This window comes from Pelodiscus sinensis, chromosome 30, assembly GCF_052426305.1.
Source record: "Pelodiscus sinensis isolate ZL-2025 chromosome 30, ASM5242630v1, whole genome shotgun sequence".
Lineage (NCBI taxonomy): Eukaryota > Metazoa > Chordata > Testudines > Trionychidae > Pelodiscus > Pelodiscus sinensis.
Window position 1 is genome coordinate 2,995,245 of NC_143081.1, and position 25,002 is coordinate 3,020,246.

At 56.3% G+C, this 25,002-nt stretch overlaps 3 protein-coding genes across 3 annotated transcripts; all 3 read left to right on the forward strand.

Annotated features, from left to right (window-relative positions):
* The first annotated feature begins 228 nt into the window (after positions 1–228).
* On the forward strand, positions 229–4,942 carry LOC149521001 (mast cell protease 1A-like). Its single transcript, XM_089774291.1, has 5 exons — positions 229–295; positions 2,870–3,017; positions 3,616–3,751; positions 4,087–4,359; positions 4,655–4,942. Exons 1-5 carry the CDS (start codon positions 229–231, stop codon positions 4,808–4,810), a joined length of 780 nt encoding a protein of 259 aa, XP_089630417.1. The 3' UTR covers positions 4,811–4,942.
* Positions 4,943–10,554: 5,612 nt separating this feature from the next.
* On the forward strand, positions 10,555–14,784 carry LOC106732481 (granzyme B-like). Its single transcript, XM_089774173.1, has 5 exons — positions 10,555–10,618; positions 12,599–12,746; positions 13,154–13,289; positions 13,928–14,200; positions 14,377–14,784. Exons 1-5 carry the CDS (start codon positions 10,555–10,557, stop codon positions 14,524–14,526), a joined length of 771 nt encoding a protein of 256 aa, XP_089630299.1. The 3' UTR covers positions 14,527–14,784.
* A 5,100-nt stretch (positions 14,785–19,884) lies between these two features.
* Positions 19,885–24,525, forward strand: LOC102460362 (cathepsin G-like). The gene is made up of 5 exons (XM_089774454.1): positions 19,885–19,945; positions 20,876–21,023; positions 21,727–21,862; positions 23,508–23,780; positions 24,056–24,525. The coding sequence occupies exons 1-5, from the start codon at positions 19,885–19,887 to the stop codon at positions 24,209–24,211; spliced, it is 774 nt and encodes a 257-aa protein (XP_089630580.1). The 3' UTR covers positions 24,212–24,525.
* Positions 24,526–25,002: the final 477 nt, after the last annotated feature.

The following is a 25,002-nucleotide window of genomic DNA, read 5'->3' on the forward strand; positions in this document are numbered from 1 at the left end:
TGGCACCAGGTCACATTTCTTGAGGACCAGAGCAGAGGAAACCTCCCCACTAGGTGGGTGCAGCTGTGACCTGAGAATTGCCTTGGCTTGTCTCCAGTGGGTGTTCCCTGGCAGGAGTGTACGTGGGGGCCCTCTGATTGGTTGGCCCTGCCCCCGCTCTGCCCTGCCTGGTCCATATAAGCCTCAGGCCCGAGCGAGCAGCTCCGTGCTGAGACTGGGATGGCTCTGATGATGCAGCGCTTGGTGGTTGGACTGCTTCTCTGGGCCTTCTTCCTGCTCCCTGGGGGCTGGGCTGGTGAGTGGGGGAAGGCCGCTTGGGGTATGCAGAGAGGGCCCCATGCGGGGGAGGGGGCTGTGGGTTGACTGAGGGTCTTCCCCAACCTGCCTGGGTCTCACGGGCTATTGGAAACCATGCGCCATCTCCTGAGTACCGCTGGGGCTCTCAGCCTATGGGGTGGGTGGATCAGCCCCCAGAGGGCTTCTGTTGGATGCCACTGCCAAGCTATGTCCACTACTGGGAGACGCTACGAGCCACTGGCAGGGTGGATGGGGAGATACAAAGAGCAGGTGGTGCAGAGGGGCTGCAAGAGCAGGGAGCGAAGGTGAAGGGCTTTTATCTAAGGGTATGTCTGCACAACAGTGCTATTTAGAATGAACTTAATTCAAAATAGTTAATTTGAAATGAGCTAATTCAAAATAACACATCTAGACACACAAACTATTTCAAAATAGCACTGAGTGGACCCTGATCCAAAGTTAAGGCTGGCCGGAGCCAGTGCCGGCAGGGCATCAGGTTAGGACTTAGTGTGTGGGGCTGCTGCCTGAGGCTAACTGAGCTCTGTGCTTAAAGGGACCCGACCCCCCAGCCCGGAGAGACAGTTCTCAGGGTTCCCCGCTTGCTTGTCTACCTCGATGAGGGACAGCAAGGCAGTCCTGTGTTGGAGTGCCCTGAGTGCCCGCACTTGGGACACCACAGCACTCGGCCACATGGAGCCAGAGCTGCCCCATGGCACGTGCATCTCGTGGGGTCGTTGCCATCAGCCTGGCTGCACTTGCTGCAGGCTGCCAGCCGGGGGGTCCATTGGGAGGCTGTCAGGATCTAAGAGGCCTTGAGCGAGAGCGTCCACCCCGAGGAGCCTTCAGAGCCTCCCCAGTCCTCCCAACTGGGGGCTCGTGCCCCATTCCTCCCTCATGTCCTTTTACTTACCCCTCCCTAGCCCCCCTTCCTGATGTCAAATAAAAGACACGTATGTTCAGAAATAGAAACTGGGTTTATTGAACAAAACTGAGGGGGGAAGGACCTCTGGGGAGACTGGGAAAAGGAGGTGGGAGAGGGGAAGAGAGAGGGTGGGAGAGGGGAGGGGGAAACCTGAGAGGAGGGAGCTGGAAGGAGGAAGCAAGGGGAAGAAGGGGGAGGGGAAGCTCAGGGCTCAGGATTGGGGGTCTTTCCGGACCAACCTGAGTTTCATGTAGACCTGCTCCTGGGTTTGCATGTGGCCCTTGGTGGCCAGGCTGGCAGCTATCCTGCCCTAGACGGCCACATTCCTCCATCTAGTGCAGAGATCATGGACATTGGGGGCATCCCCCCCAAACCTGAATAAGGTCCATGATCTCCACCCTGGACCAGGAAGGCGCCTGCCTTCTCCAGCCCCTGGCAGGCTCCTGGGAGCTGGCAGACTGCTCCTGGGGAGTGGTGGAGGGCCGGCTGCCAGTGGCCTGCTGGCTCATGTTTTGGGGCCACTGGGTCAGGGGTCTCGGTGGCCACTGCTGGCTCTGGGCTGACAGGCTTGGAGCTGGCACAGGCACTGTGGCCAGGGTCTATCCCTTTAATGGCTCCGGGGCTGGGGGAGAGGAGAGTAAGTTTTCCTGGTTGTGCCCAGGGTGGCCACCAGGGCTCCCTGGGAAGGGCTGGAGGCCCCCTATTTCGAATGAAGTGTCTACACAGCACTTCATTCGAAATAGCTATTTCCAATTTGGTGTTACTGCTTGTAGAATGAGGTTTCCCAAATTCGAAGTAAGGGCTCCACTATTGCGAATTTATTTCGAAATAGCGGTTTGCCTGTGTAGACGCTATTAAAGTTAATTCGAAGTAACTACTGTTATTTCGAATTAACTCTGTAGTGTAGATATACCCTAAGAAACTTGTGATCCTTTCCCAGCTCAGCCCAGGGAAAATTATACCTGTACCTGGGACTCTTAGTTCCATGGGTTGTTGATGAGAAATGGGTGCCCAAACCCCTTAGGATTTTCCAACACTCCTGTCCGCCCGCCCTGAGTAGATCCCAGAACATGTTTATTTTTCTTTTTGCACTTGATATTGTCTGCCCCCAAACTATTTTTTTTCTCATCTACCAAAACCTGAAAATTGTCCCCTGGAAATTTCCCAGCACAGGAGGGAAAGGGTCAGGTTGCACAAGAAAAAAAAAAACCCCAACCAAGCTGGAGGGCAGAAAGGGCTCCCTGGGGTAGGATTCAGTAAAACCATGTCCCCTGGCACTGGTATTTCGGTGAGTCAGGCGAGGAGCAGCCCAGCCTGCTCCCTGTGGGTGGGTGGAGAAGCAGCAGCCACAGAAGCCCCATCCGTGCCCTGCTGGGGACGGGCTGGACCAGCCTGGGGGGACTTTGGCCCACAGAGTTGTGAACTCGAGGCAAAGCGATTAGTGCCCCACTCTTGGGGTGGTTGGATCCGATTCCCCACCCAGCCAGGTCAGAGTGGGAGATTTTCCCACCAGCCCCATGGGGAGCTGGGATGTGAGTCAGAGCTGAGCAGGGAGCAGGGATCCAGACACATGGATCCCCCAGCGAGAGCATTCAAGGGAGCCACCAGGGAGGTGATGGGGCCCATAGTATGGACCTGGTCTCCCCCCAGGTGAGATCATTGGGGGATGGGAAACCTGGCCCCACTCCAGACCCTACATGGCCTTTCTGAAAATACAACGTGGAACCAAGACGTTTAACTGTGGTGGGTTCCTGGTGGCGGAGAACTTTGTGCTGACGGCTGCTCACTGCCAAGGAGAGTAAGTGTGTCTGGGCTGGGATGTGGGGGCACGTGGGGGTAGGTGGGGTCAGTGGGAGTGGGAGATCTGGGAGTTCTGGTGCTGCGATGGGGGACAGTGAAGGGGCAGGGGGTGGCCAGGCTGGGGAGTGGGAGGGAAGGCACAGCCTAGGGGTCTAATCTGCTCAGGGGGCGTCGGCAAGTGTCTGCAACCCACGGCCCAGCCCCAGCGCAGGGTAAATCAATGGGGCTGCGGGCAGAGAGCCCAGCTGGGGTCTGGCCCCTTGCCCAGTGTGGGCCAGGGAGGGCTCACAGCCCCAGGGCAGCTCTGCAGGGTGCTGGGCTGGGGGGCTGGACGTGGACCCCTGTCCAGCTCAACCTGAGAAGGAGGAGTTGCCTATGGGGGAGTGGACACCCAACACAAAGGGGATGGAGGCTCTGGCCGAGATTGAGCTGTAGGGGGCGAGGAGAGACCCAAGTGCAAAGGGGAGGGAAGGAATCTGACACCTGGCATGAGAGCCCTGAGTTGCACCGTCACTGCAAGAGCAGAATTGATGAGTCAGAAAAAGACTAATCTGGCCCCTCCCCTAACGCCCACGTGCTGCTCTCGGCTTTTACAGCAGGATCAGTGTCACCCTGGGAGCCCACAACATCAGCCAACAGGAACCGAGCCAGCAAGTGATCCGAGTGCGACGGCAGATCCCCCACCCGCAGTACGACAGGGAAACTATAAACAATGACATCATGCTACTGCAGGTACCACCCCCATCCCATCCCCCACCCCCAGTGACCTCACACTGCTGCAGGTACCGCCCCATCCCATCCCCCACCCCCACTGACCTCACACTGCTGCAGGTACCACCCCATCCCATCCCCCACCCCCAGTGACCTCACACTGCTGCAGGTACCACCCCATCCCATCTCCCACCCCCAGTGACCTCACACTGCTGCAGGTACCGCCCCATCCCATCCCCCACCCCCCAGTGACCCCACATTGATGCAGGTACCACCCCCCTCCCATGGTTAGAGGATTTGTTATTTCAATAATAAGTGTGGGCCTCAGACTGAATTTCATCGTTCCTGTCTCTCAGCTGCAGATGGATGCGGAGCTGAACAGCCCTGTGGGTACTATCAACCTGCCCCGTGCTAATGAGGAAGTGAAGCCAGGGACCCTATGCACCGTCGCTGGCTGGGGCAGTCTTAGGCCAGATGATGTGCTGTCACCAGACACGCTCCGGGAAGTGGACGTAGTGGTGATGCCGGACACCGCGTGTCCGAGGAACCCGGACTGGCTGTATCGTGACTACGACCCCGCCACCATGATGTGTGTGGGGGACCCAGCCCGGTTTTACGACTCTGCAAAGGTACCTCCCCTCCTGGCCTTAACCCCCCTGGATAAGTGGCTTTGATTGATGAGGCTGTTGGAGTTCCCAACCGAAGTGGCCAGTAGCCATCAGGCCCTGCTGCGCCAGGTGCTGTTAACTGGCAAATCTCAGGGGGAGGCAGAAACCAGCAGGACAGGACATTGGGAGGGGACCTGAGTTCTGCTGAGGCATGGAAGGGCCCAAGCAGAGACCAGGGGAGTTGTCGGAGGTGTCACTGCCTCAGGCAAAGCAGGAAATGAGCCGTTTTCCATCTGTGGCTTGTTCTGTTTTGCAGGGCGACTCCGGGGGCCCCCTGGTGTGCGGAGGGACAGCCCAGGGCATCGTCTCCTGGGGGCCGACCAAAGCTCCAGGGGTCTACTCGAAAATCTCCGCGTTCATCCCGTGGATAAACATGACAATGAGGAGGCTGCAGGCTGGAGCCCGGCTGTGAATCCCTTCCCAGGCTGGAGCTTCGCTGCTTCTTGTGCTTTGGAGGGGTCCGGGTTGAGGGCGGCTTTGCAGGGGGGTGACATGGCCTCTCAGACGGACGCCCTTCAATTATCGCTCTACTCCAACAGCCCCTATCCCAGGGGTGAAAAAAGTGCCTCCATGGGATGAACTGGCCCCCCGGACACCCTGCTGCTCCCCACCCCCAAGCCATTCAGATGATTGACTCTAAGCATGGCATGCCTGGGGGGCCAGGGAGCAAGATATATTGTGCTCCCCCCACCTCCAGGCCAGTCAGGGCTTGGGGATGGGGGGAGCACACAGTGTTCTGCCAGGGGTGCAGCGTGCACTCTGCAGGATGGGGGCAGGGCAGGAGGAGACCTTGCCGGCTCCCTGCCTCCCCTCCCAAGCCGGGATTGACCTGGGAGCGGCAGGTGGGGAGAGCACAAAGTCTCCTCCCACCCCAGAGGCACAGGCACCTAGAGGGACCCATCAGCTCTTCAGAACAGCTGGTGGTTCTCTCTGGGGAGGGCAGGGGACAAAGACCCTCCCCACCCCCAGACCAATCAGGGTCTGTGGGCAGGGAATCATAGATGTGTCCTGGCTCCTCCCCTTCCCCCTGAAGTCCCACCTTTTCTGGCACCACCCAGGACCACTTCAAAAATTTCTGAAGTGGCGTCCAGTCAAAAATTATTGCCCACCCCTGCCCTGACCCAGGAGTGTCAAGGTACAGAGCCTAGGGGAGTTAACAGCTCCCAGCTCCCGTTGGGAAATCCCAACCCTTTGGCTGCCTCATTGCTAGGGAAACTGCTGGATCATGTCCCCGGGGGTACTGGACACGAGCCCACCAGACCCGGTGGTGTGGGGCTGTCTCCCATGTCAGCCGACTAAGTGATGTTTCTGGCAGATCCTCGCCATTCCTGCCCTGTTGGGCCACTTTAATCTCACCTCCTGCCCTGTGCTCGTTGGGTTGTTCCCATGGTTAGTTCCCAGGGGCAGGGCCCGTTCCACCCACCACTGTGCCCAGCGCAAGCCAGGCCAGCTGGCATGGACCTGAGCGACAGCGACGCTGAGAGATTGCAGACCAATCCCTTGGGTTAAACCTTCTGTCCCACCTCCCCATATCACCCGCGTCCCTCCTCCCTTGCGCTGCCACATGGCGCATACCCAGCAGTGAATAAAAATGTTACAAAAAAGATGACTGGGGTACTGAGGGAACAACTCGAGCGGCGAAATCCAGAGCAGGGTCTGTACCTGCCGGGGCCGGTGGGGCTCCACTCGGACGGGGTCAGGCTGGGCTGGTGGGTCATGGCTGGACCCAGCTGGGCTCAGGGATTCCAAGGCCAATGCGGAGATTGGGGTGCAAGGAATCCCTGCCCCCCATTGTACCCCGGCTAGTTACCTCCTTTGTGCTGGGAGCAAATATGTGAAGGGAACTCAAATGTGAAAAGCAAAGTGAGCAATTACCAGTCCCTAATTCGTTCTATCTATCTATCTATCTATCTATCTATCTATCTATCTATCTATCTATCTATCTATCTATCTATCTATCTATCCCCACACACCCCCTCCATCTATCTATCTATCTATCTATCTATCTATCTATCTATCTATCTATCTATCTATCTATGTCACTCAAAGCAGCCTTAGATCTCGATAAACATGTCCCTAGCTAGGTCTTCTCCAACCAGTGGTGCATTGTCCATCCAGCTGTGCGGAGACTCAGTCATACAGTAACCGTCCAGCTTTCGGGATTTTGAACTATCCGTCTGACACACGACCTGCCCACCCCCTGAGCCTGGGTTGCTGGCTGTCGTAGGAAACACAGATGCCTGTGTCCTGTATTTGGAGGAGTATATGGGCGATCCTGACATTTCCTCTCTCTCTCCTCCACATTCAGATGCACCGTCTTTGCACTGAGTTTGAACATGCAGGTGCAGATACGTCTCTCCTCCCCCATGGCCTTCCGCTTGCCCCTTGGTCTCAGGCTCACGAGTATAGCTTTAGGGTTTGGCGTAGAGCTTCTGGGGCTTTGGGGTGAATAGGGGAGTCTTAGCAATGGGGACTCAGTGGGTGTTATCTAGGGGCCTGTGACTATCTGTAGCCACCCCTAGAACAGGACTATGATACATTTCATGCAAAAACCTGCCTTGGGAAGTGTAATGGGTCCACCTGATGGTGAGCGCCCCCCTGTGGTCAAGTGACGCCGTGCAAGGTCCTTGCCTGGTCCTTGGGTTGCCTTCAAAGTCCTGAAAGCCAGGGCTGACTAGCTCTGTCCATGGTGCTAGTGGCTGGTCTTTGGCCACTGGCTCTGGACCTTACCCAGATCTAGGCTCGGCTCACACCGGGAGCTGTCCATAGTGCTGATCTCCCAGTCAGGGTAGAGAAAGGAACTGCCAGGCTCCGCCTCCCAAACTCTTTTATACCCCTCCGCTGGGTCCTGATTGGCTGCCGCAGAGACAGCCACTCTATACTGCCTGGAGGACCTCTTCTCCGCTCCTCCTGCTGGGATGGGGTGTGGCAAGGCCGCTATCCTCCAGTAAGGGGTATTGGGGGCTAGTCCAGCCCAGCACAGGAAGGCTCATCTCAAAACTCATAATTTGCTGATTGTCATTGCTCTGGAAAATATGTGTAGCATTGTCATGGCTCCTTCCCCACTCTGGCACAATAAATGCAGACGTGGAGGCCAGCAAAAGTACCCCAAAACCTTATTTTCCAGGCTTTGGTATAAAACTTCCCCCCAAAATCTTAAAAAACCAAGATTTTGGGGATAAAACCTGCTGCCACCACCCAATGCTAAGAAAATCAGGAGAGAGATCACTTGGGAAACGTCACCCCCTAAAGTACAAACCAGGACACAACAATTAACCAACACCAGGTTAATAAAAGAAAAGAGAGAGAACTTTTATTATCACCACAATATTCCTGTTAGAAGAATGACTAGATGGAAAAGTCATAAAGTAATATACTCATGGGGGGAACCCCACCATGGGCCCAGAACTTAGTTACAAAGGAGAGCAAAATATTTTTGGATCCACAATCGTCCATTGAGAGCCGTTCCTGAACTCTTCAAGGTCCACGCTTCAGCAACGCACATGCACAAAGACATTGCTGGGTCCACTTAGGTCAATGTAGGATTCCTGCCGACGAAGCAATTCCTGTCTAGATCCATTGATAGCTACAGATAGCACGTGGACCAGTTCTAGAGGGATGTCCATACATAGCCATCCATTCTAGACCCCTCCAGAACAACGCCATTCGTTTCTAGACCCATCTCCCCTCCCTGCCAGGGCTGGACACCTGCCCACTAGCTGTACCCTGCAGGTCTCTGCAGTAGGGAGTGATCCAATGGGCTCCAAGGTCACTGGCGGATGGGTGGGGACATCCAGGACTGCCCCCTGGCAGAGGTGGGTTGGAGGAAGAGCTGGAGTGTTCATGCTTCCTCTTCCATTCATATGAAACCCCCCAAGGACGAGGCACCTTCAGTGACAGGGAGGGGGTGGGGCTGGGGATCTCAGGGCAGCTTGAGGTGGGTAATCCAGCCCCCACATGCTCCTGTGCATCCCCACATGGTAAGGGTGGCCATGGGGCTAAGGCACAGGGATGGGACCCAAGAAATCTGGAACCATTCTTCAGCTCAGCCCAGGTTCCCTCTGGATCTTGGGAGGGGGGAGTGTCTCTGGATTGGGGAGTTGCATGGAGTCCTGATGGGAGCTGAACAGGTCCGGCCCCGAAGCAGGTTTAGGAACAGTTTCCCCGTGCCTCAGTTTCCCCATCTTCACAATGAGAAGGATGACTCTCCCTTTGTTTGTACTGGACACTTTTTGCAGGGCAGCTAGTGGGTGAGGGCAGTGCCCGGTATCACAGGGTGATCTCGGCTGTGGGGCTGCCCCATTGCAAATGAGAGGAATCTGCTAAGGTGGAAATGGGACCATGTGGGTGGGAACATCTGTCTCAGGATGCAGCAGAGGCAGAAATTGAAGCGGGATCTGGTTTTGGGGAGCTCAGGGGATGAGGCTGGAAGGTCCCCATGGTCCCTCCTGGCCCGGAAGTGGGTGGCTTTGGCCAGCAGCCTGCAGAAGAGCTGGGGGGTGTTTCTAGCCCCCGTTGCAGGGCTGAGCTGTGTTAGCCACATTCCCAGCTGGGCCTGGCATGCAAACAGCAACCCCCCCCCCCCCCCCCGTGGTGCAAGTGTCACCAGTGGCTTCCCCACGGGCAGGTGTCAATGTGCCTCAGTGGTTTGCTGGGCTGGCCCCTGTCACGGCCTCCCCCAGGCTCTGACAACCGGCTTGTACTGAGGCAGAGCTGGAAGAGGTTGCAGACAAAATGCATCTGGTAGCACATGGTGCAGTCACACTGGAAATCTGGGGGGGGTCCCCAGTTCCGAGCCAACCTGGCCCATGTAAGAAAGCCAAACGCAGCTGTCCCCACACCGCTCAGCACAGGGTACCAGCGTGGGAGGTGAGCACAGGGGCGACTTCCAGGCACCTCAGGGTCTGCCCGGGAAGTGGGGTTGATCAGGCTGGCCTCAGCGTGAGGGAAACTCGCACCCAGCTGAGCAGCCTGGTCTCAAGTGAGGAGTTTGTCAGTTCTAAGCTAACAGCAGCGTCCGGGGCCTGTCAGGGACCCACCTCTGCTTCCATACCTGGCTGGCCAGGTAACACAGATCAATCCCTCCTCCGGGAACGGGCTGGCCCTGGGTTGAGAGATCCCCTGGGTGGTAATTCCAGGTACAGACACTGTAGATCAGGTTAGAGATGTTCTCCCTGATCCAGCCCCCGCACTCATGTCGCCCACGGAGCACGTGGCTGGAGGAAATTCCAGCTTCTAATGGAGCCTCCCACCCCCACCCGGCAGGGTAGAACCCCAGGGCAGCTGGGCCTTGGGTGCAGTAACTTTCTTGGGGCTGAGACCGGCCTGGCTTGGGAAGGAGGGGAGTATATCACCATTTGGCACAAACTGTCCCCTGTACAAGGAGGGCAGCAGTTCGGAGGGTGTTCCTGGCAGCCCTGAGTTGTCTGGGAGCCAGGTCTCCGGGGCTCTCTCCCCAGCTCTGGGAAGGGAGTGAGGTCTAGCGGTTAGAGCGGGGCATAGCGAAATGCAGGGGAGCTGCAAGCCGGGTCTCCCAGGGGCTACGTGTCTCTCTGCTGTGTCATTTCCCTTTGTACGGTCACAGCTCTCAGGTTCCGGATGTCACAGAAACAGCCGCATCCCCATCACATGGTCACAGCCTCCCTGCAGGGCTTCTCAGAAACTCTCCCCCTGCAGTTGCTGTGACGAGCGCTGATACCTGCTTTGCCCAGTGCCAGCTGGCTCACATCTGGCCCACCCTAAGACTGATCAGAGGGCCCCGTTCCCAACCGAGATCAGTCCCTGTCACCTCCAAGCCCCAGTACAGATACATGGGCAGGGAGCTCAGTGAGGGTATGGCCAGGTGAGTCCGAGTCCTAGATGTGCCCAGCTGTGAGCCGGCACTCAGAGCAACCCCGGACCCTGCTGGACACGGGGTCTTCTCCATCCAGTGGGGCATCACCTGGCCGGCTGTGCACGGACCCAGCTACTGGGCTCACTAATGTTCTATCCTTCCCCCCCAGCCCGTGGGGTTGGAAACAGACACCTGAGCCCTGCAGTTAGAAGAGTGTACATGTGACCTTGAGGTTTCCTGCCCCCTTGAATCCCTCCCCCAAGCTAAGCCTATAAACTCTGCAGGTCTTCGGCAGAGGCACCGTCTCTGCACTGACTGCAGACATGCAGGTTCACTGCTTGTTTCTGCTCCCCATGGCCGTTCTCCTGCCCCCTGGGACTTGGGCTGGTGAGTACAGTTGGGTGTGGGGCACCTGGAGTTTGGAGTGAACAGAGGTTCTCAGGGACTCGGTTCTGTGTGTGTTACCTTAGGGCCTGTGACAGATTGTACCCCTTTATTCACCACTTATACAGGATTACGATAAATTTTATTCCAAGTGTGCCTCGTAAAGTAGCACCCAAAAACTCATAATTTGCTGCCCATTAGTGTCCTGAGAAAATAGCTGTGGCAGGTAAAGTGATAAGATTATACAGCAGGGTGTTACTCAGACATGTTTCAAGTGTGTGCAGCAGCCAGCGGTGACCATGTGGGTCTGCAGAGCATGATGTTTGCCCATCAGTGAGGGTGATGGGGGACGGGTCTGTTCTTCCCTCGATTTTCCAAGACTCTCCTCAGAGCTCACACTCGCTTGCAGTGGGGTGGAGGGTGATGGTCTTAAGGCCAAGATGATCGGCGGTGCCGGGGAGATGTGGCCTCCCCCTCCCATCTCTTGGAGACCAGCGGGTTCAGCTCCTAGGGAGGAGACGGGGCAATGTTATTGTTGGGGTTGGGTGCCACGTTGTTCTGGGACTTGGAAGTTCTGGTGGAAGCCAACCAGATATGAGTTCCTGAGGCTCTAGATCAGTGGACATAAGCCAGGGAAGGTGGGGCCATCTCTGGACACCGTGTCGGTGGGACCATGAGTGGACATTGCAGCCTGGTCTGGTGTCCACATGCCTGGCAGGATGGTGGCAAATTGGAAAGAAACAGCCAAGACCAGGAGACCTTGTCTGGCTGGGAGAGCTCCCAGGCCAGTGATCTCCTGAGGAGATTGGAGGCAAAGCGAGAACTTGCCCCCGTCTGTAGGACCCTCCATGGGGAGGGAGTTTCTGAGAGCACGGGGCTCGAAATCCTCAGTGGCCACGGCAGGACAAAACCCAAAAGGCAGGCGCTTGAGGCAGCAAAGGTCTGGCTGGGTCTAACGTGACCCCCGGGACCAGCGAGCTGGGGGACAACGGGCCTGGGGCTGAGATGTCGGCAGGAATCATGGGGAATTCGGGGTCTCGAAGCCCAGCGGGGTGGCCTCCATCTGTGGCAGTGTGGCGGGCGGGCAGGCACCAGTGTAGGGAGGAACCTGCTGTGACATAGAAGAGGTTGTGTTGCTTTGTGTGTTGTGTGTGGATCCTCTGTCCTGGGCATGGCAGCACTGTCTGGAGAAGAGGGGTGACTCACTGCAGAGGTGGATTCAGCCTCACACCGGAGGGCACAGGAGATAACATCTGCCTGGGAAGGGGGCTGACCCCAGCCTGGGGACTAGAGCCTGGGGGAAGGGGCAGTCTTGGCTGGGTGAGGACGAGAGAAGAGGCTTAGAGCCGGAAAGGGGGGTTCAGGGCCTGAGCCCCCTTCTCCCCGAGAGGAATAGTCCTGCCTGTTCTTGGTCCCTGTGTGAACATCCACCCTGTGCTCCACTGTGTCCCTGTGACCCAATACACCTTCTCTTCTACCTGCCGGCGGAGACTCACCTCTGGCTGCGGATGGGGGGCAGGGCCTGGGGACCCCCCACCCTGTGACTCCAACCCCGGCCCATTCTGCGTGGGAGCAGGTTAAGTGCTTTGCTGGGACGAAGGAGATTTGGGATCAGATCTTGCCTCCCAGTGGGAACGTTGGGCTGACTCCCCGAGGTTGGGATTTTGATGCCGTGGTGAGAAGAGTCGAGCATCCAGAATTAGAAACCATCTGGTTGGGCCTCGGTTTCCCCATCTGCACAATGAGAGCAGCACACAAGGTTTTGGCCACAGGCAATGGGGCAGGGGCCAGACGAGGCTTTCTGAGCAATACACCTTTAGTAAAACCCATGATTTTCCATGGGCCCAGACATTTGGGAGGTCGGGCTTTGCACAGTCCAGCTGCTGTGGGCTGATGGAGAAAGAGAAGTCATCAGGGTGCGAACACTCTCCATGCACAGGGAGGTGAGGGGTTTCTTTGTGTGAATCTGATCCCCCCCCCCAGGACAGATCATCGGGGGCCAGGAAGCCGAGCCCCACTCCAGGCCCTACATGGCCTACTTGTATATACAACATGGACAGAAGTGGTCTAAGTGTGCTGGGTTCCTGGTGAAGCCAAACATTGTGCTGACGGCCGCTCACTGCCAGGGAGAGTAAGTGCCTCTGGGCTGGGACATGGGGACAGGTGGGGTTAGTGGGAGATGGAGAACAAAGATGCCTGGTGCTGGCGTGGGGGGCCGGGAAGGGTCAGAGCCCAGGGGACTGACCTGTTCAAGGGGTGTTGGCGAGTCTCTAGGGGCCTCTGCAACCCACAGCCCAGCCCCAGCGCTGGGTAAATCAGTGGGACTAAACTGTGGGGCAGGGAGGAGTCAAAGCCCCAGGCTGGGGGCTGGGCATGGATCTAGCTGGGAGGGGGGAATTGGCTGGGGGGGAGCTCAAAGGCACCAGAAAGAATCTGAGACCTGGCCTGAGAGCCCCAAAGGTCAGAATTGACGAGCCAGAAATAGTCATAGCCGACCCCGGACCCTAAAGCCCCACGTGCTGCTCTCAGCTTTCACAGAAAAATCAATGTCGTCCTGGGAGCCCATAACATCAGCCAATGGGAACCGAGCCAGCAAGTGATCCAAGTGCAACGGCAGATCCCCCACCCGCAGTATGATGATAAAACTAAAAATAACGACATCATGATACTGCAGGTACTGCACCATCCCATCCCCCACCCCCAGTGACCTCACACTGCTGCAGGTACCGCCCCATCCCATCCCCCACCCCCAGTGACCTCACACTGCTGCAGGTACCACCCCCATCCCATCCCCCACCCCCAGTGACCTCACACTGCTGCAGGTACCGCCCCCATCCCATCCCCCACCCCCAGTGACCTCCCACTGCTGCAGGTACCGCCCCCATCCCATCCCCCACCCCCAGTGACCTCACACGGCTGCAGGTACCACCCCCATCCCATCCCATCCCATCCCCCACCCCCAGTGACCTCACACTGCTGCAGGTACCACCCCCATCCCATAGCCCCACCCCCAGTGACCTCACACTGCTGCAGGTACCGCCCCCATCCCATCCCCCATCCCCAGTGACCTCACACTGCTGCAGGTACCACCCCATCCCATTCCCCACCCCCAGTGACCTCACACTGCTGCAGGTACCACCCCATCCCATCCCATCCCCCACCCCCAGTGACCTCACACTGCTGCACATACCACCCCCATCCCATCAACCGAACCCTAGTGAACTCGTGGCTGTGCATTTTCTGTGGGTTCTTCCTCATTGGCCTGGTGAGCCTCGTATTCTCCCTTGTGCTTGTGTCCCTGGCTGTGTGTAGCTGCAGGGTGAAGCTCATCACAATAAATATGTGGACTTCATCAAGCTGCCCCCGGCCAAGCAGCGAGTGCGTCCGAAGACCAAGTGCAGCGTCGCTGGCTGGGGCAGGACTAGTCTAGAGAAGAAGCAGATGTCAGACACGCTGTGGGAGGCCGACGTGGCGGTGATGGAGGATGCCGGTTGTCCAAGGAACCAGGATGGGCCCTATCGCTACTACGACGCCACCACCATGATGTGTGTGGGGGACCCAGACGAAGGCAGCAGTTCTTCCAAAGTAAATCCCGCTCCCTACCCCCGTCTGAAGGCTCTCTTGCAAAACTGGTGGTTTGTGTCAGGCTGCTGGGGTGGAGGTCAAGCCTCAGGGAGTTGGTCCCTCTGCGCTCGGGGCTGTACAAATGAAAGGGGAGCTGCAGTGTCACTGTTCTTTGTCTATTTTTTTCCATTTCGCAGGGTGACTCCGGGGGCCCCCTCGTGTGTGGGAAAAAAGCCCAGGGCATCGTCTCCGGGGGTTCCAAAACTGGGACTCCACCCGCCATGTACACAAGAGTCTCCACCTTTATGCCCTGGATCCAGAAGACGATGAAGAATCTGCAGTCCTGAGCCCCACCAGAAAGTACCGAACAGTCAGAAATTGCATCACTTCTGTGTCTTGGCTTGGCCCACATTTCAGACCTGCTTTTCTAGGGATGGCTGAGTCCCCTCCCTCAGCCAAGGCTCTCTGCTCAGGTAGCACCGAAGCCCTGAGCATCCAGGCACGGAGCCCAGCTCTGGGAAGGGAACTCTGGGAATTCTGCATTCAACTGTTTGCAGGTCAGTCCCCAGCGCTGACCACTTGCTTCCCACATCCCCAGTTGTGAATAAAAATGGTACCAAAAAGGTGATTCGGGTACCGAGTGAGCAACCCGAGTGGTGAAATCCAGAGCAGCATCTGTACCCGCCGGGGATGGACGGGCTCCGCTCGGATGGGGTCAGACTGGGCTGGTGGGTCATGGCTGGACCCAGCTGGGCTCAGGGGTTTCAAGCCCAGTGTGGAGGTGGGGACGCAAGGAATCCCTGCCCACCGCTGTGCCCCAGTCTTAACCCCCTCTGTGCCGGGGGCACAAATATGTGAAGGGAACTCAAATGTGAAAAGCCAAGTGAGTGATTACCAGTCCCAAGTCCATCCCATCTATCTGTCTGTCTATGTATCTATGTCCAGCCTTAGATCTTGAGAGACCTCTCCCTGCAGGGTCTTCTCCAGCCAGCAGTGCATTGTCCATCCAGCTGTGCGGAGATTCAGTCATGCAGTAACCATCCAGCTTTTGGGATTTTGAGATATCCATCTGACACATGACTTGCCCTCCCCCTGTGCCTGGGTGGCTGGCTGTGATAGGAAACACAGATGTCCATGTCCTGTATTTGGAGGAGTGTTTGGGCGATCCCGAGGTTTTCTCTCTCCTTCAATTGCAGATGCACCGTCCTTGTACTGACTTGGAACACACAGGTGCAGATACATCTCTGCTCCCCATGGCCTTCCGCTTGCCCCTAGGTCTTAGGCTCATGAATATAGCTTTGGGGTTTGGAGTACAGCTTCTGGGTCTTTGGGGTGAATAGGGGAGTCTCAGCAATTGTTACTGAGTGGGTGTTACCTAGGGCCTGTGAATATCTGTAGCCACAATATTCACCCCTAGAAAAGGACTACGATATATTTCATGCATAAGCGTGTCTTGGGAAGGCACAACCCAAAACTCATAATTTGCTGATGATCATTGTCTTGGTAAAATAAGTGTCATCAATCTGTAGGCCATGTTGCACTTTGGCAAATGCCTTCCAGTTGTCCACATCTCTCTCTTCCCTCAACACAGTCTATAAACCAGCCTTGTAATGTTATCTGACAATCGGCTGGTCTGACCTGATCATAGATGGGATCCATCCATTGCCATGGAATATCTACAATTGTCCATCTAGAGCTATCCCTGAACTCTTCAAGGTCCACGCTTCAGCAACGTAGAGGAGCAAATGCATTGCTGGAGACATGTAGGTCAAGTTAGGATTCCTGCTGATCAAGCAATTCCAGTCTAGATCGACTGGAAGCTACAGATCCTATGTAGATCGTTGCTAGAGTGATGTACATCCAGATCCATCCATTCTCGACCCCTCTAGAACAGTACCATTTGGTTCTAGACCCTTCTCCCCACCCTACCTGGTGCAGCACCTCTCCCCCTCCTGCCGTGAGGTCTACCCTGCAAGTAGCTGCCTTAGTGGTTATGAAGCAGGCTCCAAGTCCATCACGGGGATGGCTGGGAGAGTCCAGGATGGGCCCCTGGCAGAGATAGGATGGAGGAAAGGCTGGACCATTGATCTTCCTCTTCCATGCCTGTGAATCCCCCCCAGGGAAAAGGCACCTCCAGCGATAGGGAAGCGGTGGGGCTGGGGATCTCAGGACAGAGTGGGGGGAGGGAGGTAACCCATCCCCCACATGCTCCTTTGGGACACCACATGGTGAGGGTGGCCGTTAGTTCGAATTAACTTTAATAGGGGCTACACATACAAACCGCTAGTTCGCATGGTCTTAAAAAGTTTAAGAAACACTATTGTAGAAGTTGGGTGACCTAAACATGCATAGGATGCACTAGCCAAGAGGTGAGCAAGTACCAACCTGCAGACTGGATCCAGTTCAGAGGGCTTCCAAATCTTACTGAACAACATTTCATCCAAATGTTCTAATCAAAATGAAAGAAGATCCACACCCATTTGCAAATTAAATCGAAAGAATGCGGCTTTTCTTTCGACGGTGGTAAACCTAATTCCATGAGGAAGAACGCCTTCTTTCAAAAGTGCTCTTTCGAAAGAAGGCGTTCTTGACAGCAAACAGGCTTTTTAGAAAGAAAGCATCCAGACTCACTGGGTGCTTTCTTTCGAAAAAGCGGCTTGCTTTTTCGAAATTCCGCGTGCAGTCTAGACGCGCTCTTTCGAAAGAGGCTTGCAGTCTAGACATAGCCTAAGTGGATGTTTTCAGAGAACTATCCATAATGACTCCAAGATCTCTCTCTTGAGTAGTTGTAGCTAAATTAATCCTCTTTATATCGTATGTGTAGCTGGGATTATTTTTTCCAACATGCATTACTTTACATTTATAACATTCAATTTCATTTGTCATTTTGTTGCCCAATCACTTAGTTTGGCGAGATCTTTTCGAAGCTCTTCCCAGTCTGCTTTGGTCTCAACTATCTTGAGCTGTTTAGTATCATCTGCAAATTTTAATTTAGACAATTTAGTACGATCGACCCCTGCTTACAGATACGTCAATTGTGAAGAAATTGTAATATTGCCGGCTATACGTTATATTAAAACACCCTTTAGAGAGTTGTTTTACAACACAGGGGAGAAATTAGGCAGTAACACGTCCTGTTCCTAGAAGACCCCTGTGTGAAGGAAGTAGATAAGTAACCCTTCTAACTGTTTTAACGCTAAGCTTGTTTCTTCATTCTTTGGTTGACGCGAATATCAAAATACAGCATCCCCCCAGAAATATTCTACTTCCGCCACAGCCACTGGCTCAGTTTTTAAGTTTTGTCCAAAGGAAAACTTTCGTAAAGAGATTATAACTTTTACAAGCAGAGGCACCTCTTCTAAGATAAAGTCTGCCAATCCCATGGTCTAAACACACAATGTCTCAGTAAGATAACAAGCCATAAAATGACGTTGGCTGTAAACATTGTAAAATCTCAAAGTCCTTTCCCCTCCATCGACAATAAAAGTGCAAAAGAACCCATATGAGCAGGTTTTACACTGGATGACTTTACAAAAGCAGCTTCTAAAAATTAGCTAGTTACAAAAATTAAAGGGAAAACTTCTTATTTTATAACAGACACTTCCTCTAAGATAAACACACACCCTCATTATCTGAAAAAACACAGCCGGAGCAAGCCGTAAAACCGAGCACTGAAGAGCTGTGAGACAATCAAATCTCTTTCATAGCAACATTTTGTAGATGTTTAGCGACATTAACATGTTTAAGATACACTAACCTGCCCTTTTAAAAGCCAGTGTTTTTACCGGAGCACAAGAACAACCCAGTAGTATCTGACAACTATCAGAATTGAGGGGAAGCTTCGGGGGTAGCCGAGTTAGTCTGTGCAGGAGAAACTTAAAAAACAAAACCTGGTCTGGTAGCACTTTATAGACTAACAAAACATGCAGCTGGGACCATTAACTTTTGTGGGCACAGCCCAATTCTTCAGATGGCTGGAGTTTTGAGGGGAGTTTACCCGTGTGTTGCAGCTTTTCAAAAACTAGCACGCACTGCGGACAATTGAAAGCAGCGTGTTGGTTTTTAATCTGCTAACTTGTGCTGTAAGGAGGAGGTTTACAGGAGGGTTCAACAAAGGCTTCGCCTGTCGACCGAGCCGTGTCTTGACTTGCGCGCTGTGCCAACGATCAGCTGAGCCGACACAGGGCGGCGGCCATTTTTATTCTAATGAAGGCGGGGGTATTTAAATCCCACTTCATTGACTATGTCGGGTAGTCTAATTTACATGCTTTGTCGGCAGAGGCATGTAGTCTACACATACCCTAGGCGACATGAGCCACCTTGATTTTAGTTGGGCTATTGATCCAGGGCCACAAGAGATGTGGAGAAATGACAATGAAGGGGTGAGAGAAATGCTTGAAATGTTGGATCCTAGGAAAACCGAATTCCCTAGGACAGGGGTTCCCAGTCTGTGGTCCATGGACCCTTGGTTGTCTGTGACAGTACTGCACGGGGTCTGTGGAAAGTTTAAAAATAAGGATCAGGCCCACCCTGGCGGGCCCGATCCTTTCTTTTTCTCTTTCTCGCTCTTTATCTCATTTTCTCCTCTCTTTTTCTTTTTTCTTTTTTTCTTTTTCCCTCTCTCTTTTTAGTTTTTTTTCTATTTTCTTCCCCCCCCCTCTTTTCCTTTCTGTGTCTCTCTTCTCTTTAAAAGCGACAAGGAGTCCTGTGGCACCTTATAGACTAACTGAAGTGTAGGAGCATAAGCTTTCGTGGGCAAAGACCCACTTCGTCAGATGCATCTGAAGAAGTGGGTCTTTGCTCACGAAAGCTTATGCTCCTACACTTCAGGTAGTCTATAAGGTGCCACAGGACTCCTCGTCGCTTTTGCAGATTCAGACTAACACGGCTCCCCCTCTGATACGTCTCTTCTCTTTCTCTCTCCTTTTCTTGTTTCTCTCCCTTTTTTCTCTTTCTTTCTCTCTTGACACTCTCTCCTTCTTCTCTTTTTCCTTTTTTTTCCACTTTTTTCTCTTTTTCTTTTCTTTCTTTTTCTTTTTCCTTCTCTCTTTTTTCCTTCTTTATTCTCTCTCTGTTTCTTCTTTTTTCTCTTTTTTCTTCCTCTCTCTTTTTTCTTGTTTTTCTTTTCTTGTCTTTCTTCCACAGCAAGGGGGGTTGATGAAAGTGTAATACATTGAAAAGGGATCCATAAGCTCGAAAAGGCTGCATGAAAAGGGTGGGGAAGCACTGGGATGGGTCCCCTAGGGAGGGGGTGGAATCTCCATCCCTAGAGGTGTTTCAGTCCCAGCTTGACCAAGTCCTGGCTGGGATGATTGAGTTGGGTTGGTCCTGCCTTGGGCAGGGGGCTGGACTCGATGCTTCCTGAGGTCTCTGCCAGGCCTGGGATTCTGGGATTCTAGGAGATGGGAGAGCTTCAAATGAAGCAGATGCCAGGGGTGCAGGATCCAGGCAGGCCCCAGGGAATGGGAGGTGGGAAGAGGAGGTTTACCCTGGGCTCCTTCCTCTAGAAAGAGGCTGTTTTTTGGCCACCCCCTCCATCCTCTGTCCCCCCCACCGTGTGTCACCAACGTGACCCTGAGGTTTCTGTGGGCCCTGCATTGTGTCACCTCCCCGCGTGAGCCGAGTGCACGGGAACGGCCGTTTGCCGCTGGTTCTATAAACCCCCGGGGCTGAGGTTCAAGCCGTGTCACTTTCTCCAGACGGTGATGCTGCTGCTCCTGATCCTGCTGCCCGTGGCCTTTCTCCTGCCCCCCGGTGCTGGGGCTGGTGAGTGGGGGGCGGGGATCAGGGATTGTGGGGAACTCTCTGGGCTGGTTGCAAATCCCAGCTCTTCCCCAGAGTCAGATGCTTCTGCCAGGACGATGGCTGGTTCCTAGGACCCAGCTAGGGGCGGTTGGGAGGTGGGGGTGAGAGATCCTCGGTGCTGGTGCAGGTACGGCGCTAAAGCCCCTGAGAGACTGAGAGTAGGAAAGAGGATCGGGGGGCTTTTAATTCGAGGTTCCGAACCAGGCCTCCAGGGGTCTCTCCCCACCTGGGAAGTGGGGTCTAGTGGTTAGAGCAGGCAGGGTGCGAGGAGCCAGGACTCCCTTTGTCAGTGCGATCATTGGAAATGGAAGCTCTTCAGGGGAGGGTCTTGGGGTCTGTGCCCCATATGCAACTATCAGGAATGGATTTTGAAAATGGCCTCTGGGATACAGACGACAAACGAATATTCCCGAGTCGTCTCCGGAAAGACTCCAGTGGGAGCCATGAACCCACTTGTCTGGCTTTAAGTAGCCAGATTTCTGACCACATCTGTAGCTCAGCTGGGTCATCTCCCGCTGTGTCTGCCCTGATATCGACTGGAACCTGGCCCCTCGCTCTGACCTGTTCCCAGGGGCCCATGAACCCCACAGAACCAGTGCTGGGTCCCTCCATAGGGGCGCCTCTCAATGGGGGATTGCCGGGGTTAAAGCCAAGCGAGCAGGTTGGCCATCGCAACGTCCAACATCTCTCTGATGGTCAGAGATTTTCAGCTGTCCCTGCCTGGTTTCTCCTTACTGGTCCCTGTGGCTGTCCTCCTCGGTGCCTTTCCACCGCCTGGCGAGCTTTTTCACCCACCTGAATTGAGTCCTGAGCTGAGGAGGGACAGGGTTCCCCCAGTGCCAAGCCAGGGATGTGCGGGGGGCCCTTGGCATGAACCTGTTCTCTCCCCAGGTGAGATCGTCGGGGGATGGGAATCCAAGCCCCACTCCAGGCCCTACATGGCCTTTCTGCGTGTCCAGCGTAAAAACAGGACGACTCTCTGCGGCGGGTTCCTGGTGGCGGACAACGTCGTGCTGACGGCTGCTCACTGCCGGGGGAAGTAAGTGCTTCTGGGCGGGGACGTGGGGGCGGGTGGGGTCAGTGGAGGAGGGGCAGCCGGGAGCTCTGGTGCTGGTGTGGGGGGCAGGGAAGAGGCAGGGGCTGGGGGAGCAGATCCCAGGGGTCTGGCCTGCCCAGGGGGTGTCGGCGAGTCTCTAGGGGCCTCTGCGACCCACGGCCCATCCCCAGTGTGGGGTAAATCAAAGGGGCTGTGGAGAGTGAGCCCAGTTGGGGTCTGGTCCCAGCCCAGGGCAGCTCTGCAGGTCACGGGGCTTGGGGGCAGGGCATGGGAAAATGCTGGGATCAGGCTGTGGGGGTCGCTGAGGGGCAGGGGGTAGAGACGCAGGGAAGGGGAGCACAACAGGGGAGAAGGCTCTTGGGGGCACAGAGGCAGCCGGCCATGGGGGAGCCTAGGAGTGGGGCTGAGTCATTGACCACAAGAGAGTCACTAACACATCCACCCCCCCTAGCATGGACCCTCCTGCCCATCCCCCACGCTATGGACCCTCCTGCCCATCCCCCCTAGCATGGACCCTCTTGCCCATCCCCCACGCTATGGACCCTCCTGCCCATCCCCCCCAGCATGGACCCTCCTGCTCATCCCCCACTGCATGGGCCTTCCTGCCCATGGCCCAGAGCAAGTACCTTCCTACCCCAGCCCAGATAGTCCCTGCCCCTAATGCCCTGTGTGTCGGCTTTTACAGTAACATCACGGTCACCCTGGGAGCCCACAACATCAAACGTCGGGAACCGAGCCAGCAAGTGATCCTGGTGGTACAGCAGCTCGCACATGAGGAATACGATAATAGGACTTTAAAAAACGATATCATGTTGCTAGAGGTACCGCCCCATCCCATCCCCCACCCCCAGTGACCTCACACTGCTGCAGGTACCACCCCCATCCCATCCCCCACCCCCAGTGACCTCACACTGCTGCAGGTACCACCCCATCCCATCCCCCACCCCCAGTGACCTCACACTGCTGCAGGTACCACCCCATCCCATCCCCCACCCCCAGTGACCTCACACTGCTGCAGGTACCACCCCCATCCCATCCCCCGCCCTCAGTGACCTCACACTGCTGCAGGTACCGCCCCCATCCCATCCCCCACCCCCAGTGACCTCACACTGCTGCAGGTACCACCCCCATCCCATCCCCCACCCCCAGTGACCTCACACTGCTGCAGGTACCGCCCCCATCCCATCCCCCACCCCCAGTGACCTCACACTGCTGCAGGTACCACCCCCATCCCATCCCCCGCCCTCAGTGACCTCACACTGCTGCAGGTACCGCCCCCATCCCATCCCTCACCCCCAGTGACCTCACACTGCTGCAGGTACCGCCCCCATCCCATCCCCCACCCCCAGTGACCTCACACTGCTGCAGGTACCACCCCCATCCCATCCCCCACCCCCAGTGACCTCACACTGCTGCAGGTACCACCCCATCCCATCCCCCACCCCCAGTGACCTCACACTGCTGCAGGTACCGCCCCCATCCCATCCCCCACCCCCAGTGACCTCACACTGCTGCAGGTACCACCCCATCCCATCCCCCACCCCCAGTGACCTCACACTGCTGCAGGTACCGCCCCCATCCCATCCCCCACCCTCAGTGACCTCACACTGCTGCAGGTACCGCCCCCATCCCATCCCCCACCCCCAGTGACCTCACACTGCTGCAGGTACCACCCCATCCCATCCCCCACCCCCAGTGACCTCACACTGCTGCAGGTACCACCCCCATACCCAGTGCCCTCACACTGCTGCAGGTACCGCCCCATCCCATCCCCCACCCCCAGTGACCTCACACTGCTGCAGGTACCGCCCCCATCCCATCCCCCACCCCCAGTGACCTCACACTGCTGCAGGTACCGCCCCATCCCATCCCCCACCCCCAGTGACCTCACACTGCTGCAGGTACCGCCCCATCCCATCCCCCACCCCCAGTGACCTCACACTGCTGCAGGTACCGCCCCATCCTATCCCCCACCCCCAGTGACCTCACCCTGCTGCAGGTACCACCCCCATCCCATCCCCCGCCCCCAGTGACCTCACACTGCTGCAGGTACCGCCCCCATCCCATCCCCCACCCCCAGTGACCTCACACTGCTGCAGGTACCGCCCCCATCCCATCCCCCACCCCCAGTGACCTCACACTGCTGCAGGTACCGCCCCATCCTATCCCCCACCCCCAGTGACCTCACACTGCTGCAGGTACCGCCCCCATCCCATCCCCCGCCCCCAGTGACCTCACACTGCTGCAGGTACCGCCCCCATCCCATCCCCCACCCCCAGTGACCTCACACTGCTGCAGGTACCGCCCCATCCCATCCCCCACCCCCAGTGACCTCACACTGCTGCAGGTACCATCCCATCCCTCTCCCCAAGTGCGGCTGTAGTTGTGGGTTTCCAAGGTGTGTTGGTGTTTCCGTGTGACTGCTGGGCATCCGGAGTTTGTGTGACATTGCTCTTTGCCTCCCAGCTGGAGGGGAACGCGGTTACGAACCGTGCGGTGGCTATCATCGACCTGCCCTCTGCCGACCAGAGGGTTCAGCCAGGGACCCTGTGCACCGTCGCCGGCTGGGGCAATCTTAGGCCAGGGGGTGCGTTGTTACCAGACACGCTCCGGGAAGTGGACGTGGTGGTGATGCCGGACGCCGCGTGTCCGAGGAACCCAGACTGGCTGTATCGTGGCTACGACCCCGCCACCATGATGTGTGTGGGGGACCCAGCCCGGTTTTATGACTCTGCAAAGGTACCTCCCCTCCTCTCCTCAACACCCCCGATTGACAAAGCTGTTGGCGCTGGTCAGCGCTAGGAGCAGCGAGCGCCCATCAGGCCCTGCTTCACCAGGCGCTGTACACGTCACTGGGGACAGATGTGTTGGAGGAAGACAGAGAGCATCTGCACAGAGGGGGGTGGGATAGTGAGTCCAGTGGGCCGTGGGCGAGGCGGGTGCCACTGGGCCGTGGATCAGCAAGGAACGACTCCCCGAGCTGTTTTCCATCTGTGGCTTGTTCCCTTTCGCAGGGCGACTCCGGGGGCCCCCTGGTGTGCGGAGGGACAGCCCAGGGCATCGTCTCCTGGGGGCCGACTAAAGCCCCCGGGGTCTACACGAAAATCTCCGCCTTCGTCCCCTGGATAAACAACACCATGAGGAGGCTGCAGGCTGGAGCCGGGCCGTGAATCGCTGCCCAGGCTTCTGTGCTTGGGAGGGCTCCGAATATAGATGGGAGTGAGTTTGCCCCCCATAGCAGAGGCCCCCTTCCCACAGTTTTTGCTTCACTCCGGCAGTTCCCAAACCCATGAGCATCTAGGCAGGAACCCAGGGGAGTTAGGAACTCACTGCAAGCCCATCTCCCAACCCTTTGGCTGTTTCATCCCAGGACCATGTCCAGTCGGATACTGGCCATGAGCCCAGCCCTGGGGCAGAGCTGGCGGTTTGGGGTCTGCCCCGTGTCAGCCGGGCGGGTGATGTTTATGGCAGATCCTCACCCTCCCCTGCCCTGCTGGGACACTTGGATCCTGCCACCAGCTCTCTGTTCACGGTTCGTTCCCGGGGGCCCAGCGCCCGTCCCACACCCCCTAGCGCCGGCCAGGCCACCTGGCAGCGATCAGCGTGATGGCCAGGCTGAGCAATTAAAATCCATCCCCGACCCCAGCCCTGCTGCGTTTCACGCCCTGCTTCGTAGGCCGCACAGAATAAAAATGAAGTGACAAAAAATTGTCTTTTGGACTGAGTGCTCCACCCGACCCACGAAATTCAGAGCCGCTGCTGCTTGTGCCAGGGCTGGGGTGGGGAAGTGGGGCAGGATCTCACCCCTCCGGGGAAAGGCTGGATTTGTAGTTCATGCCCTAGGCTGGGACAAAGACACCTGAGTTGGGAGGTTTCACACCGAATGAGGCTCCGGCGGGTTCCAGTGGGGAATTAACCCCCGAGGGCCAGAGGGACAGAGACCCAAGGGGAACACCAAGGA

Bases quoted from the DNA above. Each gene is read 5' to 3' on its own strand.
- LOC149521001 (XM_089774291.1), top strand. From the start codon at position 229: ATGATGCAGCGCTTGGTGGTTGGACTGCTTCTCTGGGCCTTCTTCCTG. The intron at 296-2,869 runs GTGAGTGGGGGA...GTCTCCCCCCAG, and splicing joins GCTCCCTGGGGGCTGGGCTG to GTGAGATCATTGGGGGATGG. The intron at 3,752-4,086 runs GTACCACCCCCA...CCTGTCTCTCAG, and splicing joins ATGACATCATGCTACTGCAG to CTGCAGATGGATGCGGAGCT.
- LOC106732481 (XM_089774173.1), top strand. From the start codon at position 10,555: ATGCAGGTTCACTGCTTGTTTCTGCTCCCCATGGCCGTTCTCCTGCCC. The intron at 13,290-13,927 runs GTACTGCACCAT...GGCTGTGTGTAG, and splicing joins ACGACATCATGATACTGCAG to CTGCAGGGTGAAGCTCATCA. The intron at 14,201-14,376 runs GTAAATCCCGCT...TCCATTTCGCAG, and splicing joins AAGGCAGCAGTTCTTCCAAA to GGTGACTCCGGGGGCCCCCT.
- LOC102460362 (XM_089774454.1), top strand. From the start codon at position 19,885: ATGCTGCTGCTCCTGATCCTGCTGCCCGTGGCCTTTCTCCTGCCCCCC. The intron at 21,024-21,726 runs GTAAGTGCTTCT...CGGCTTTTACAG, and splicing joins GCTGCTCACTGCCGGGGGAA to TAACATCACGGTCACCCTGG. The intron at 23,781-24,055 runs GTACCTCCCCTC...TCCCTTTCGCAG, and splicing joins GGTTTTATGACTCTGCAAAG to GGCGACTCCGGGGGCCCCCT.